Source organism: Sturnus vulgaris, chromosome 3 (assembly GCF_052056855.1).
Source record: "Sturnus vulgaris isolate bStuVul1 chromosome 3, bStuVul1.hap1, whole genome shotgun sequence".
In the NCBI taxonomy this organism is placed as follows: domain Eukaryota; kingdom Metazoa; phylum Chordata; class Aves; order Passeriformes; family Sturnidae; genus Sturnus; species Sturnus vulgaris.
The window spans coordinates 69,193,120-69,206,694 of record NC_142245.1 but is presented as its reverse complement, the minus strand read 5'-3'; the positions used below and the strand labels follow the sequence as shown (position 1 = coordinate 69,206,694).

The window sequence follows — 13,575 nt, the reverse complement described above, 5'->3', positions numbered from 1 at the left end:
ACCAAAACTGGAAGAAATAGTTTGTTTCATCTGTGAGCTTGCTCACTCCTAAGCCTTTCTACATGTGAGCAAAGCCAGATTCTTCTACCATCTCTGGAGGATTTTCTCTGTAATCCAGGCAAAGCTGAAGTTTTTTGACAATAGCTGTTCTTCACCCCATGGCCCTTCTCACATGTCTGCAGCTCACTGCAAAAGCCAAGAAGGGATCTGTGGGAATTTGGCTGGAGTGATTTTGTTCCTTTGCCAGTTTGAGCCCCAAGAAGCCGAGCAAAATGCAGCTCATCCCACCTTAAGGTTGTGTGAGTAATCCTATAGCAACAGCAAACAAATACAGTAAGGATGAAATTCCCTTTGCTGTGAAGTCCTGCTGAAAGCGGAATGGGAAACAACATGAGAGGAATAGCTAGCTCCCTGAAAAACAGCATCAGCCTGTTGGCAACTATTTACTAGCATCTCCCTGTGGTGGGATTCTCATAGATACCTCTCTCCCAGAGCATGAATCTGAGCAAGAGGAAGTTGATAATTTCTTTCAGCTGCATTACTCACATGCCACTAATTGTTTCTAATGGCTGGTTGTGGCTTGTACTTTTGTGTTTTCTTTCTTTTTTTTTTCTTTTTCTTTTTTTTTTTTTTTTTTTTGAAGGCACAAAGCACACAACATCTGGAGTTCTTTGACTTGGTCTTGGTTTCTGTCAGGCTTCAGAGTTTCTTACCCAAAAGTAGCTGGGCATCAGCTGAAGGGGCACTGTACCTGTCACAGGATGCTCCAGCATTTTCTTTGAACTATTACTGTGCTAACCAGATCCAGCTGCTGTAGATTCAGGGGACTGCAAAGTCATGCTTTTTTTGTATCTGGTTTTACCCTTCAGGTTACATGGTTTGGACTTTCTGTCTGTCTTTTTTTTTTGTTGTCTGTCTCTGCTACATAAATCTCTGATTCCACCATTCCTGAGAATTGTTTAAAGGATTTTAAAAAGCAACCAGACAACCAGACAAGTGAATAATCTCTTCTACGTGAAAGGGTGAATTTGAACTTGCTCATTCTCCTCCCTCTTGGTAAGAATTGTTATGAGCATTTAGAGATATTTCACACCTTCTAAATGAAATGGTGTTTCCTGTGGTTATAAACATGAGCTGCTGGCAGCCCTCTTATTTTCCCCTGTGTTTGCCAAGGGCAGCAGCCTTTGTCTTCTGCCTTCATGAAGGGACGCTGACCCCACCTTGGAAAGGGCCAAAGCCAACCCAAATCAGAGAAAAGCAAAGACTCTTTAACATACTTGGCAAGTGCTGGCAGGGGGCAGGGGCAGGGCTGGCAGAACGTGGGCACTCCCCTGACAACATCACCAATGAAGCCATCGGGACACTGCTCGCAGTGCTGTCCTGTCGTGTTTCTCTGGCAGTCCTGCAGGGGAAAGAGACAGAATGGTGAAAGTTAAATGGAGGCGCTGCCTAATTCAGAAAGAGATCACTTAGCTGAAGACCTGGCCTAGCAGAAGAGTGGCTGATGCCAGACCTTGACCTTTCAAAGTGTTGACAGATTCAGGTAAACAAGCTGACACAGCTGCAAATAAAAATACTACAAATGATTACAATGACAAACAGCGAGGTGCAGTACAGGACAAAACAGACATATGAGGTTGGCAGGTGCTGGAGCAGAAGTATCAGAGCTATCCAGGTGTAGCTGCCAGCCCTGTTTTGAACTGCATGTGCCAGAAGGGGAAAAATCCCTTTTAGTGACTCCAAAATGAAAAAAAAAGGTATTTTCTGGGAAATGCTGTAAAAAGACTTGAGCCAAGACACAGGTTTCAGCAAGACTGCTTCTGGGACTTGATGACTGGAAAAGAGCAATGGGAGCTGTCTCAACAAGCTACTTTAGAAGAGTAGGAAGGATGCAGAAAGGGTTTCCACTCTTGTAATTGTGCAAGGGGTTTTGCAGTGTCTCTGAATCAGAACTGTCCAGCTATAACAATTTCTATGGACACAGTACTCTGAGCAGCTTTGCCAGGCTTGAGACAGCAAGGAAGCAGATCCATGGTAGATATATGAGAACTACTCTATCAGTGTATATTTGCTGTAGGTTTGGGCTAACTTCCTTGATGGTTTCTTCTTCCGAGCTAATACCATGGATCATGGAAACTGAAGACTGACAGATATGATTTCCATCCCTGGGAAAATGACAGTGTCTACAATAAAGAAGAAGACCTCTGAGTACATGAATAATCATCAACTGATTCAGAAGTCGTGTTTCACTAGCTGCTGCATAAGGGTGCAAATAAGCAAGGGTATGAAAGGGAACCAGAGGATGTGACCTATCTAGACTTCCACAAAAAAACAACTAAGTTGACAGGACGCTTGAAAAAAGTTTCTTTTGCAAACTGAAAGCTGATAAAGGGTAGGAAATCAAGAGTAGGATATAACAGTAACTTTTCAGAGTGTGAAGAGTCACTATTTGGATCACTGAAGCCTTGGTGCTGATATGAGTTTTATTCAGTATCCACCAGTGTCTCACAGAGACAGAAAATGTAGGGCTGCTCAGCTGGGACACAAAGGAGGGAGTGTTTGGGTTATATATAATTCAAAAGTTTGTAAATAAACTGAATGCAATGCAAGGGTTCACCCAAATTCTGCAATACAATAGTTCACCCAAATTCTCCAATACAAGAACTGAGGGGCACTGACTTGAAAGGGTACTTCCCTTAACAGAACACGGACTTCTGCTACTTGTTTCCAGGAGGCAAGACTACTTGTAGGGACAAAAAGGGATTCCTTAGATGAATTAATGGGTAAAAGGTTTATAAATGGATATTCCAAGGACTCAGAAGGTATGTACCCTGTGACATACTCTAATACAGCAGCTGTGGCTGATGGTGGAATACAAAGCAGAGATTTCAGAAATGGTCAGCCTCAATTCTCTCCTAGCCTAGACATCTCACTGTCTCTGCTGGAGATCATACATGGGCTGCAGAGACATTCAGTTGGGTCCTGCATGGGACCTCTTGTGCTGCCTGGCCCAGGGGCTAGGAACTGGCAGGGAAGCTGTGTGCAGGATTTCAGGAGTGCTCCAAATGGGAGGGAGCTCCCTAGTCTGGGGCAAGGGGCACCTTGGTGTCTCTGTGGCTGGAACATCTTCAACAGCGCTGGAATGGGGTGGGTGAGCTCAGCTAATCAACTGTTCACCTGCAGCAGCCCCTGCAGATTTGAAACTCACTTTCTTCTCCAAACATGGTGTGTTCTTTTGAAGGAAAGAGTATGAGAAGAGAGGAATGTGATTAGGGAAGACATTTAATGAAAATAAATAGTCACGCTTCACTTGCACAGGCATTCCTAAATTAGTTTTGTATCCAAGTGCTGTGACTTTGATTTAGTGGCAGAATTTTATCCTGGCAACACTGATGTTTTGGGTTTTGCTTGTGAAAACATATCTGATTTTTTTTTTTTAAAACCAATATTTCTTACTTGAATTCCATAAAAGATCCCCAGTTAGGACTCATTATTTATAGGCTCAGATCCTTTTTGATTCTAGAAGACTTTGCTGGTTGTGCTTGCTGCATGCTTTATAGGTATAGAGAATCCATTGCCCAGAAATTATTTTTTGTACAAGGCTGTCATTTAACCAGAGAACTCTACAGCAAGTAGAATGTGATGAGAAAAAGGAAAAAAAAGTCAATTTTTATTCTGTGGATCTTTAAATAGATTATCCATTAGTAGTTTTAGAACTAAAGGTGGTTTTACTTAGTCATATTTGCTGTAAGGAATAAAATATTTAGTATATGGAAAACCAGAAAGTTATTTTAATTAAGAGCCTCTAAAATGAGAGAATACTAGAGAGAAGTTTGAATAGGAGGAAGGGGAGGAGGAAGAAAGAAGTGCACTAATCACAGGGCACATGGTGAGGGCCAGAAGGCTAATAGAAGTCTAATACAGTTTTAAAAATATTTTGCATTTGTCACTACCCAATGAAAAAATGACATTAATGTACCACCAGAGAGGCAGGAGAGCATGAGCACTGAGAACTTGAGGTGCTTGAGCCATCCTGTGTCTGAAGCACTGGCAGAGGCCACAGATGTGTTTGGTTGCAGTGTTCACTCTGATCAATTCACCTTATTTGTCCTCAGCTCTCCAAACAACTAACGGGTATTAGCAGAGTAAATCTGCTACTGGTTTTCAAAGTTCAAATATGATTGCAATGAACAGAGCAGGACAGCAAATGTTGCTCCTCAAATCTGCACTTTTACATCTAAACTGAAGGGACGTGAAAAAGGGCTCTCTTACCCCAGATACCCCATTATCTGAGTGCACTTTTGTAGTTTTTCTCTGGTTAGTGTTTATGCAAAAATGACTTTATCTTATTTAGCAAGACACAACTTCTGTGGGTATTTAGAGCCATATTTTTACAGTGATGGAAAAGGTGTCCTTATATTTTATGTTCCATTATTTTGCATCTCCAACTAAACAGCTGAGTGCATTAAGCCCAAGAGACCTATCTGAAGGCAGGGAGAACACCCTCCCTCCAGCTCATGGTGACTCTCAGCATTGGGTGAGACTGGTGTGGTAGTTTGAGAAAAGTGTTTTTCTTCTCTGTGGATCATTTTGAATGGATGACCACTAGCAGCCTGGCTTCTAAAGGCTTCTATATGAGTTTATTGCATGTAATCCTTCATCCATCAGTACACCAGCAGCTTGTCTGATGACAGAGGGGCTGGAGTGTATTTGCCTTTGTAAGAAAATCTCTTATTTGGTTCTACTACTCTTCTCTGGCACTCTCACTGAGTGCCAACAATCAGTGTGAGCATTTTTACCTGGCTCTTACTGTAACCACTTGTGCACACATGAAAAGAACATGAAATGGTGCTATGAGTCGGTGTGTGATGTTACTTGGAAATGATTGTCAGCACTGAGCTCCTAGACCCATTTGATTGGAAAGCAAAGCTGGAACTACTGTTCTGAGAACGTAGAGCATTTCATGTGATGCAGTTCTTCTCAGTAGATACACTTGTGCAGAAATAATGATGAAAAGTTTTTTTATTCTCTTCAGGCAATAGTACTAGGACAAGTTTCCCAACACAAGACAAACATGTTTGTGTAAATTAACTGAAAACCGAGGCATGAATCTGCCCCAGCTTCATTTAGGAACCTGAACTTGCAAGAAAAGAGTTAATTCTGATGGTCTTCAAAGGCACTAGCTTCATTAACTCTCCCATTTATGCAGTTTTAGGGAAATTATTTCATCCGACGGATAACGAAGTGCAATTTAGGCAGTCTGGACCTCCTCCATAGGAAATAGGTGGCAGATTGGTTTTCTATGTACCCTCTAAAGTTGAAGAAAGACAGGACCTGCCACAGAGTGGTGCAGAGCACCTGTTAGACATCTAATGCTGGATGGCATGGGGACACTCCAGGGGCAATCAAAAGTTAATACTCAGCCCTGCCTCTCGTGAAGTTAGTACAACAACACACACCCCCCCCCCCACCCCAAACCACAAATAAAAAACCCAAAATAACAGGGTCTTAAATATTGTCTGTAAAATCTGGAAGGGTCCCCAAGTCTTGACAATCTTATTACTTTGGAGATGGAAACAGTTATTGTTGCAATGTATTGGGAATTGTCGGTTTGTTTACCTATTTTCTTCCTTATTACTTGTCCTTCTGAGAGATAGTCTTTTAACAACTGTTAATGCAGAAGATTGCATAAGGATAAATAAATTATATAGGTAAAGAGATGCAGGTTACACGGCTGTGCAGTCTGTATTTGGAGGTAGATTTAGACTTCCCCTCATACATGCTGTCATATCTGAAGTTACAGAACTGCATAACATTGCCTATGCCAGCACACCAGAATTTTTTGCTGTCCCAAAATAATAATAATAAAAACCAGAGTGCATCATAATAACTTGAAAGCCAAGAGTTGTACATGTTTTATCTTTTCCATCTACGAGGTTTAGGGTTTCAAGCTTTCTCTCTCCAGCCATTGTGGGTGAGGTGCAGTGTTAGTTTTCAGAATTTCATATGGAAGAAGGAGATGAGGCATTTAAAGTAAACATAAAGTATTGTGCAATTTTTTATTAAAGACACCTAAGTTAAAAAAAAAAAAAATTTACAAAACTAATTTCCTTATGTGGTTTGGGTCAAAATACCCCCTCTATGTCAAAGTTTTGATTTGTAGACCTTGTCCTGTATTGGTGAAGTGGGAGCTGATGCCTTGCCAAGCGCACCTGGCCCACTACTTTCTCAACCCATCACTTGTGGCAGCTAACTGTGACAAATGTGGCTGAGCAGGTGGGAGAGCAGCAGCAGCCCCTCCCTGCAGTCCTGGCCTGATTTCCTTCCTGCCTCTTACACTGGCTGTGCAGGAGTGGAAACAAAATGCTTGCACATTGCGGGTCACTGTTGCATGTTTTCAACAGTAAACTGGGGAGGACAACAAATACTAAGTTTACACATCACTAAGAAGGAGGGAAATATCTATACCTGTGAAAATGTGCTGACTAATGTTTTTGACAATTACTACATTGTAATACTGTGTTCTGATTAGACTTTCAAACATATGTGACCAATGCTGTATAGATATCTGCAGCCCATCTTTACAGAAAAAGAAGCAGTGAGCTATAAGCAGCAAGGCTCTTTGTGGAGGCAGAAGTACCTAATGAGCTGGGGAGTTTTGCTAGCTCCCTACTGCTTTTTGCTCGTGCTTGATGGATGGTTGTAGATCCACTGGCAGTTCTCCAGACCAGCCTTGGCAACCATGTGGAACATATTATCCTCTTGGGCAGAACTGCCAAATCTGTTCCAACCTTTCCACTCAGCTGTAAACCCAAACGCTTAAACACAAATCACTTACACGACAATATGCTCTATTGTAAAAAATTCCATAAAAGGCTGGAAAGGATACCAGTGGATTATCCTCTTCACTGTTAGGACCATTTGGTCTTTCTTGCTCCAAAATGGTCGTGTCTATTTATTTATTTATTTATTTCCTTATGAGTATTTTGATGCCTTATATAAGACCCATCAAATATATGGAACTGAAATGATAACAAACCACTTTTAGGGAGACAACAAGAAATTTACCTTCACCTTTTGCTATAATGCTTTCTCCAGACTTAAGTCTTCTGTTCTGTGTTTTCATGCCTCAAGGAAGATCTAATCTCTATTAACAGTAGATAGTTCATGTAAGACACTAATAACTTAGTCTAACAAAAATTTTGCCTGGATAGACAGCTTGGTATTTTTAAAGAACTTTCAACCTTTCAATCCATATTGTCATGTTTGTTTGGAGTTATTGCCATAACATATTGCAGTCACCTCAAGCAACTTGCTTCCCTAGACTGTGCAATCAAATTTTTAAGTATGGTAAAGCCCTGTGAATTGTTCTACTTGCACAATCCTATAGAAGTGTGACAATTCATTGCTTCAGAAAAGCTGTTTCACCTCCATATGCCACTCTTTTCAGAGGTGACCATCACAGCTCCTCTGATGAACAGTCATTTGAAGACCACTCACGTCTGAATTTTCAAATCTTGAACCCTCAGTGGAGGTGCTCTAAAGAAATAGGCCAGCTCTAGGTTGCTGGTGGGGTGTGGTCTGGGGGGATGGTGAAGGAGGTAAAACTTTCCCTTCATATCTTCCTATCCTACTAGCAGCAAAACATGATGGACTTTATGCAGGGAAAATGCACACCTCTGGGTCTGCAGATGGCCACTTGGAGCTCTTGCAGTTTCACTTAGTTAACATCCCATATATGCATGTTTCCAAAATCAAAAGCTAGACCATGAAAAGAGACTTCATTTTCTTCTCATAGGCAGGATTGAGAAAATTATGTTAAAAACCCAAAGTCCAAGATCATCATAATGAATTGGTATTTCTTCCCCTACTGGCCTTACATGCATCTCCAGATAGTGCCTTTGAAATGAAGCATTATTTGACATCTCTCTTTTAATATATCATTAGTAGAGCTTATGCTGTGCTGGCTATTCTTCTTCTAACAGTTGGGTGATTTTCTATCCTAACAAAATGGACTGTGTGTCTCTTCAGTTTTAGTCACAGGACCACGTGACTGATTTCTGTACCCATTCTATGTGGACATCTATGCAAGAAAGGCTCTGTCTGCAATAATTTCTTCTGTCTGGTTACCTAAAGAAATGGTTGATTCATTGATTGTGTCATTCAATAAGCTTTTAATGACTCGTGGATTTGATTTGCACTCTATGAATAAGCTGAGAGAAGTTTTAAAACAGAACCTCAAGATATATATGTCAGCAGAAATTAAAGATATGAGCACTCTACCTTAAGGCATCATTAAAAAGGTTTAATTTTATACAATTTTGAATTCAGGGCACAGGCCAATGAAAATTTCATTAATTTGTATGCTGTGGGAACTACATTTGCCAAATTGATTTGAGAGATTTGCATAATATGATGGCCTCAGAGCATCATATGGGGCCTGACCCTTTCTTTTCATCCCTTTTGAAGCAGAGTACTTCTTCCTTTTCATACAGTCTTGTCCGTTTATTCAGGTCTTACAGCTTAGTTATTACTTAAACTATAAAAAAATATCTACCAACCAAACACAGTGGTATTACTACTTTCATGTTATTATTTCTCCCAGCATTGTTAGCAGAGTTAACTTTAAAAAGTGATGGCTTTTTAAAAAAATCATTCCATTATGTTGATAAACATGCAGATATAGAAAACTTTAACTTTGGTGAAGATCAGTTCTTCTAAAGATCCTCCGCTACAGATGTTTTGTATCTATGGCTCAAGGTAAGGTAAGATGTGGTTATGATGGAGAGTCCATAAGTGACAAAACTTTAGCATATTGTTGCATCTTGGAAGCAGGGAGATAACAAGTTCATAATCATGGAAATAGAGGATGACAACAATAATAATGTGGGATAAAAACAAATTTAATTTTTAACAGCTCATTAAAAACTAACTGAATGCAGAAAATCTTGTCTAACTATCAGATGTGGTGGTTTCCGCTGCAAGAATTATTGGAGTAGGTTGCCTAAAAATTTGAGAATAGAGAGAATGGTGAACTCTCTATACCACATGGAGCTATCTCTTCACAGGAACTCCCAGCTGTAGAGATATTGACTCATTTCTGCCCCAGCAGGCTTTGGCCAGATTGTACATATCCTTCTCCAGCTCTTAGGGAAGGCTGCTTCATCAACTGATTCTAGTAAAGGTTACATTACCCACCATCAAGTCACCTTTTCTAAATTGAATTAATTAATTTATCTAACGTGCTTCTTCCTGCTGTAATTCAAGTTACATCTTTCCTTCTCTAAGCTTTTCTTCTCCCAGGTTTTCTCAGTCACGTTTTGCTGTTTCCCAATTTCATTAATCCTCCAAACTTCCCTGGAAATTTCTGAATCTTCAGGAAGGTCCTATTTCTGCAGTCCCCATGGGCATGTCTGGTTCTGTTTCATGCTATATAAAGCCTTAACCCCCTTTTCATTCTGCACTTTTCCTCTACTTTTCAATTTTATTTTGCTTAAGCCTTTTCACTGTTCCTTTTTATTCAGAAGTAAATGACCTGAGCTTAATGGCTTTTAAAATCCTTCAGATAAGTTATCAAAAGGCAATTTGAACTCAAACAGTAAACTAGGGCTTAGTTTTTAGTTTTATTCCTTACTACCTAGCTGGTTCCAAGAGAAGAAACACCAATCAGGAATGAACATTTACTTTTATATAATTTCTTCCTGATACTGTAATTTTATTTTTTTTTTAATCTTGAACCTTTGAGTTCAGCCATATTTTTGTAGAAGATAGGAAATAAGTCTTCTGTTGTGTTTGCAACCTGAGGATATAATCATTTCCTAACTCATATATTCTGCTCCAGAATCTCTCTGGTGACCAGAGCCATCAAAAGCAGACATTTGACAAGCTTTCTATCTTGTTCCTAAGTCTTCCATCAGTAGTTTCTCCTTGGCTTTATTGTCACTTGACACTAAGGGGACAATGATCCCATGAGCCAAAACCCTTGTGCATGTGAAAGAGAATAGCTGGGAATGCCTGGTGGTCTAAAACTGCTTTTGAAAATTTAATGTTAAAAACTAAGCCAATATGTGTTCTGCAGAAACCAGCCAATTCTAAGCACATTACAGGGGCCAAGCCATAGTAATTTTTCCTGTACTGAACAGCTGCACTGTCTTCTTCCCACAGAAATAAAAATGGTAGGAAATATGCCATGGAACTTTACTTGATGTATTTGTATAACTGATAACTTGATAGTGGTTGAAACAATGCAAAGTATGTGAATATTATGAGTCCATTTTATGAAGAGATAAACTGAGGGCAAAGGTTTATGACTTGTCAAAAGTAACACATGGCAGAGCAAGGGGTTCTGGGCTCTACTCCTGCTTTACAAGCCTGCAAAGAGTATACTAGTGCCTAGCTCTTTCTATGTGGTTTAAATATAGTATTAACTTCCATCTTTTTTTTAGTGTAATAGTACCCTGATTGCCCACTAGTAGTTAGGATTAGTTTTACTGGGCTGCTTTTCGCTCTGGAGCTACAAATGTTTGACTACTATTACTAACACACAGTTTTCTGTATGAGGTGATTCTGAGTCAGATTGAACATATGGGAAATTGTAACAGTACCTTGGAATTCCACACTCTTCCCCTGGTGTATTGTTTCAACATTCTCATGTTGTTCCTTCACAGCAGGAGACTGCCATGCAGCTGAATTGCTATGGGTAACACATGTATATACACTCACAGGGGTCACTCACAACTGTAAATTGTTTATATTATGCCCAGGACTGTATTCATAAAGGGGAGAAAGAAATGTGTTTGAATTTATATATATTTTTTTTTTCTCCAGAGGTATACAAAACTCTTTCCATATTTTTGATGGACTAAAAATTTTTCACATGCGCTCACAAATACTGCATGAGGGAAGTGTTTTGAATCTGCAGAGCTAATTTAAGTGAGAATTAATTTTGGCCAGGATAATTCATTAATACATTGATCTTGGCCCTACTTACGATCTTTCAACAAAAAGGTCCTGTGGTATAGACACTGCTTTTGCAGTATATAGAAACTGAGCATTGGTGTTAAAAGTCAGACAATCCAAGAACAGAGGAATTCCTTACCACACAGATTCCAGATCCATCAAGGCATCTGTTTGCATTACCATTACAGTCACAAGGGGAGCATTTTCCTGAGTTGGTACGATAAAATCCTTCTTGGCATCCCTGAAATGAGAAAAAAAGTATTTCCTATGCATACATAGATGGAGACTCAGGTTTGGTGAGAGGAGAGGAAAGCAAGAGTACAGCCATCAGGTCTCCCCAGAGCACACTGTACAACCCCACCATAGCAGACCACACACACTGCTGAACTTGAGTCTGTTCTTTCACTCTCTGTCCTGGTGCTTGGTTTTTTGTCTTTTTGCCTTTTTGAGTGTTAAAGCTGTCAGCATTCCTGCCTGCATCCTGTCCCTGACAAGCTATGGGTGTGGAGCTGGCAGATTCTTACTGCATGTTGTACTAGAGGATGAGTTAACCAGAAATCATAATCCTTATTTGGTAAAGAAGGTGTATTTATAGGAAAGGAATATATTTTACTATAAAAAGAAAAAAAGAAAAGAAAAAAGAAAAGAAAAGAAAAGAAAAGAAAAGAAAAGAAAAGAAAAGAAAAGAAAAGAAAAGAAAAGAAAAGAAAAGCTTTAGAAAATTTACTTTACATCAAAGCTTTGATGAAATTTGGATGAATAACCTATGAGAAACAGAAACATACCTAAATAGATCAATGTCCTTTTGAATAAGTGTGTGGTTTTGCCTGTTGTATATGAGTTAGTAATTTTGATAACTTACCAAAGCTTACCAAAATGAAGAAGAAATTGTATATATCTAGATCACCTTCTTTTGAATAGTAATTAAAGCAATAACATAAGGAGTCAGAAACACAAAGTTATTAAGGTGCCCTTCAAAGACTGAAAAATAAAAGAAATTAAAGAGGATAGTTTTTGTTGTGTTATGTATAAATTTTTGTTCCTCACTGAGGAACTTTTTCCTCATTATGCAAAGCTGGAGAGATGTACACAGGCTGACCTCAGAACTGAACTCTGTTAACTCAGGTACCCTGTGTCACCCTGGTGACCCTCTCCAGTCTCCCTGTGTCACATGTATTATGCTAGATTCATGAATTTTTGGATCCTAAATATTTCACTCTCGTCTAAGTCTTACAATATTGTTGCAGAGTTGATATGAAGATATTGGCATGCCATTTAGCCCTCCAAAATTATTTGCTACACCAGTGATTTGCCAGCAGTGATGTTTCTGCTGTCACTTACAAACAGCATCCCTGAGGTGGCTGTCAGAGTTTAAGGTACACCAGACTTTCCTGAAATATTTTGGTGCCTCTCTGTACATAACTTTTTGTATTCTGTGGCTCTTGAGTCACCTACCCTTGAAAAAAGTGGAAAAAGTGTAAAGTTCAAGTAACTCAGAAGGGTGTGTGTCTTCTTGCATTTGTATGAGCTAAGAGGCTTCTTATTGTATTGTGCTGATCAAATCAGGATTAGCTTTCCTTTGTATCTTCCTATTCCTTATTTTCCTGGGTTGCCCTGAAATCAAGGATGAGATACTTTTGTGCACTGTGCAGAAAAATAGCTTAGCACCCACAGCTTCTCATGCTCAGTGTAAACTATGGCAGAACAGCAGGTATGCAGCACCAAATGCAGACCCAGCAGTGATACCTCCCCTACCCGCAGAAAGGGAGCAGTAGTGCCAAATGTCCCTGCTGGTGGCTGGGGCTGGCACTGTGCTATGGCCATGTCACTCCTGGGACCTGCACTGGCACGTCTGCCTTGTGCTGTAGTTACAGCTGTGGGGCACTGGGTAGCAGGAGCCAGCGATCCCGAGTTTTGTCTGCATGTTAACTTCCATTCCCAAGTGTGGGTAAGTCCTTCCATCCAGCCAGACTAGCTGCTCGCTTAGAAAACAATGTATCTTAGGAGATGACTAACAACAGGCTCTGAAAATGAGGTTTAGAAATAAATCATTAGTCCAACCTTATTCCAGAGAGCTCTGAGAAGTTGAGATGGACATAAATGGAAAACTCAGATGCCTTTACCATTATTGTGCACAGAATTTTATCTGGTTTGTTTTAGAAACACTTTCTTTGATAATAGCTCCTAGGAGGCAAAGTCTTCAGACCACAGACTCTTTGGGACAGCAGAAATACTGTCTATTTGTACTGCTTGTTTCTTTCAGTTGTTTAGTCTTTACACAGTGGTAGGACTGGCTCCCGCCAGACTAAAGATTGCAGCTGAATGATTACACCACACACTGTGGAAGGGAGACAGTTAGTTTCTAAATTGAAAACAGATTCTTGTCCCAATGTCTGCCTTTGCAATATTTCTTTCCACTCATACAGATCTAAAGCTTGTTATATTCTCTGATGCCTCAGAACTGGTGGGTGGTCCTAGCTGTGTTCCTCTAGTGTCTGCCCAAAAGCTTTCTTGGGTCTGCAGGTCTAAGCAGAACAATTTTTTACTTATGATAGTGAATATGGACAATGGAAATGTAGGAATGCATCTAAGGGTGTCTATGAAAATCTTTGAGTC

At 39.9% G+C, this 13,575-nt stretch overlaps 1 protein-coding gene across 1 annotated transcript in view; it reads right to left on the bottom strand.

The window, feature by feature from the left end:
- Positions 1-13,575, bottom strand: part of LAMA4 (laminin subunit alpha 4) — a 99,372-nt gene that overhangs the window by 65,842 nt on the left and 19,955 nt on the right. The window contains exons 2-3 of the mRNA XM_014879265.2: positions 11,099-11,200; positions 1,278-1,402 (exon numbers count right to left, since the gene is read on the bottom strand). Of these exons, the coding sequence (XP_014734751.2) occupies positions 1,278-1,402; positions 11,099-11,200 (227 nt within the window). The remainder of the gene's footprint in view (positions 1-1,277; positions 1,403-11,098; positions 11,201-13,575) is intronic.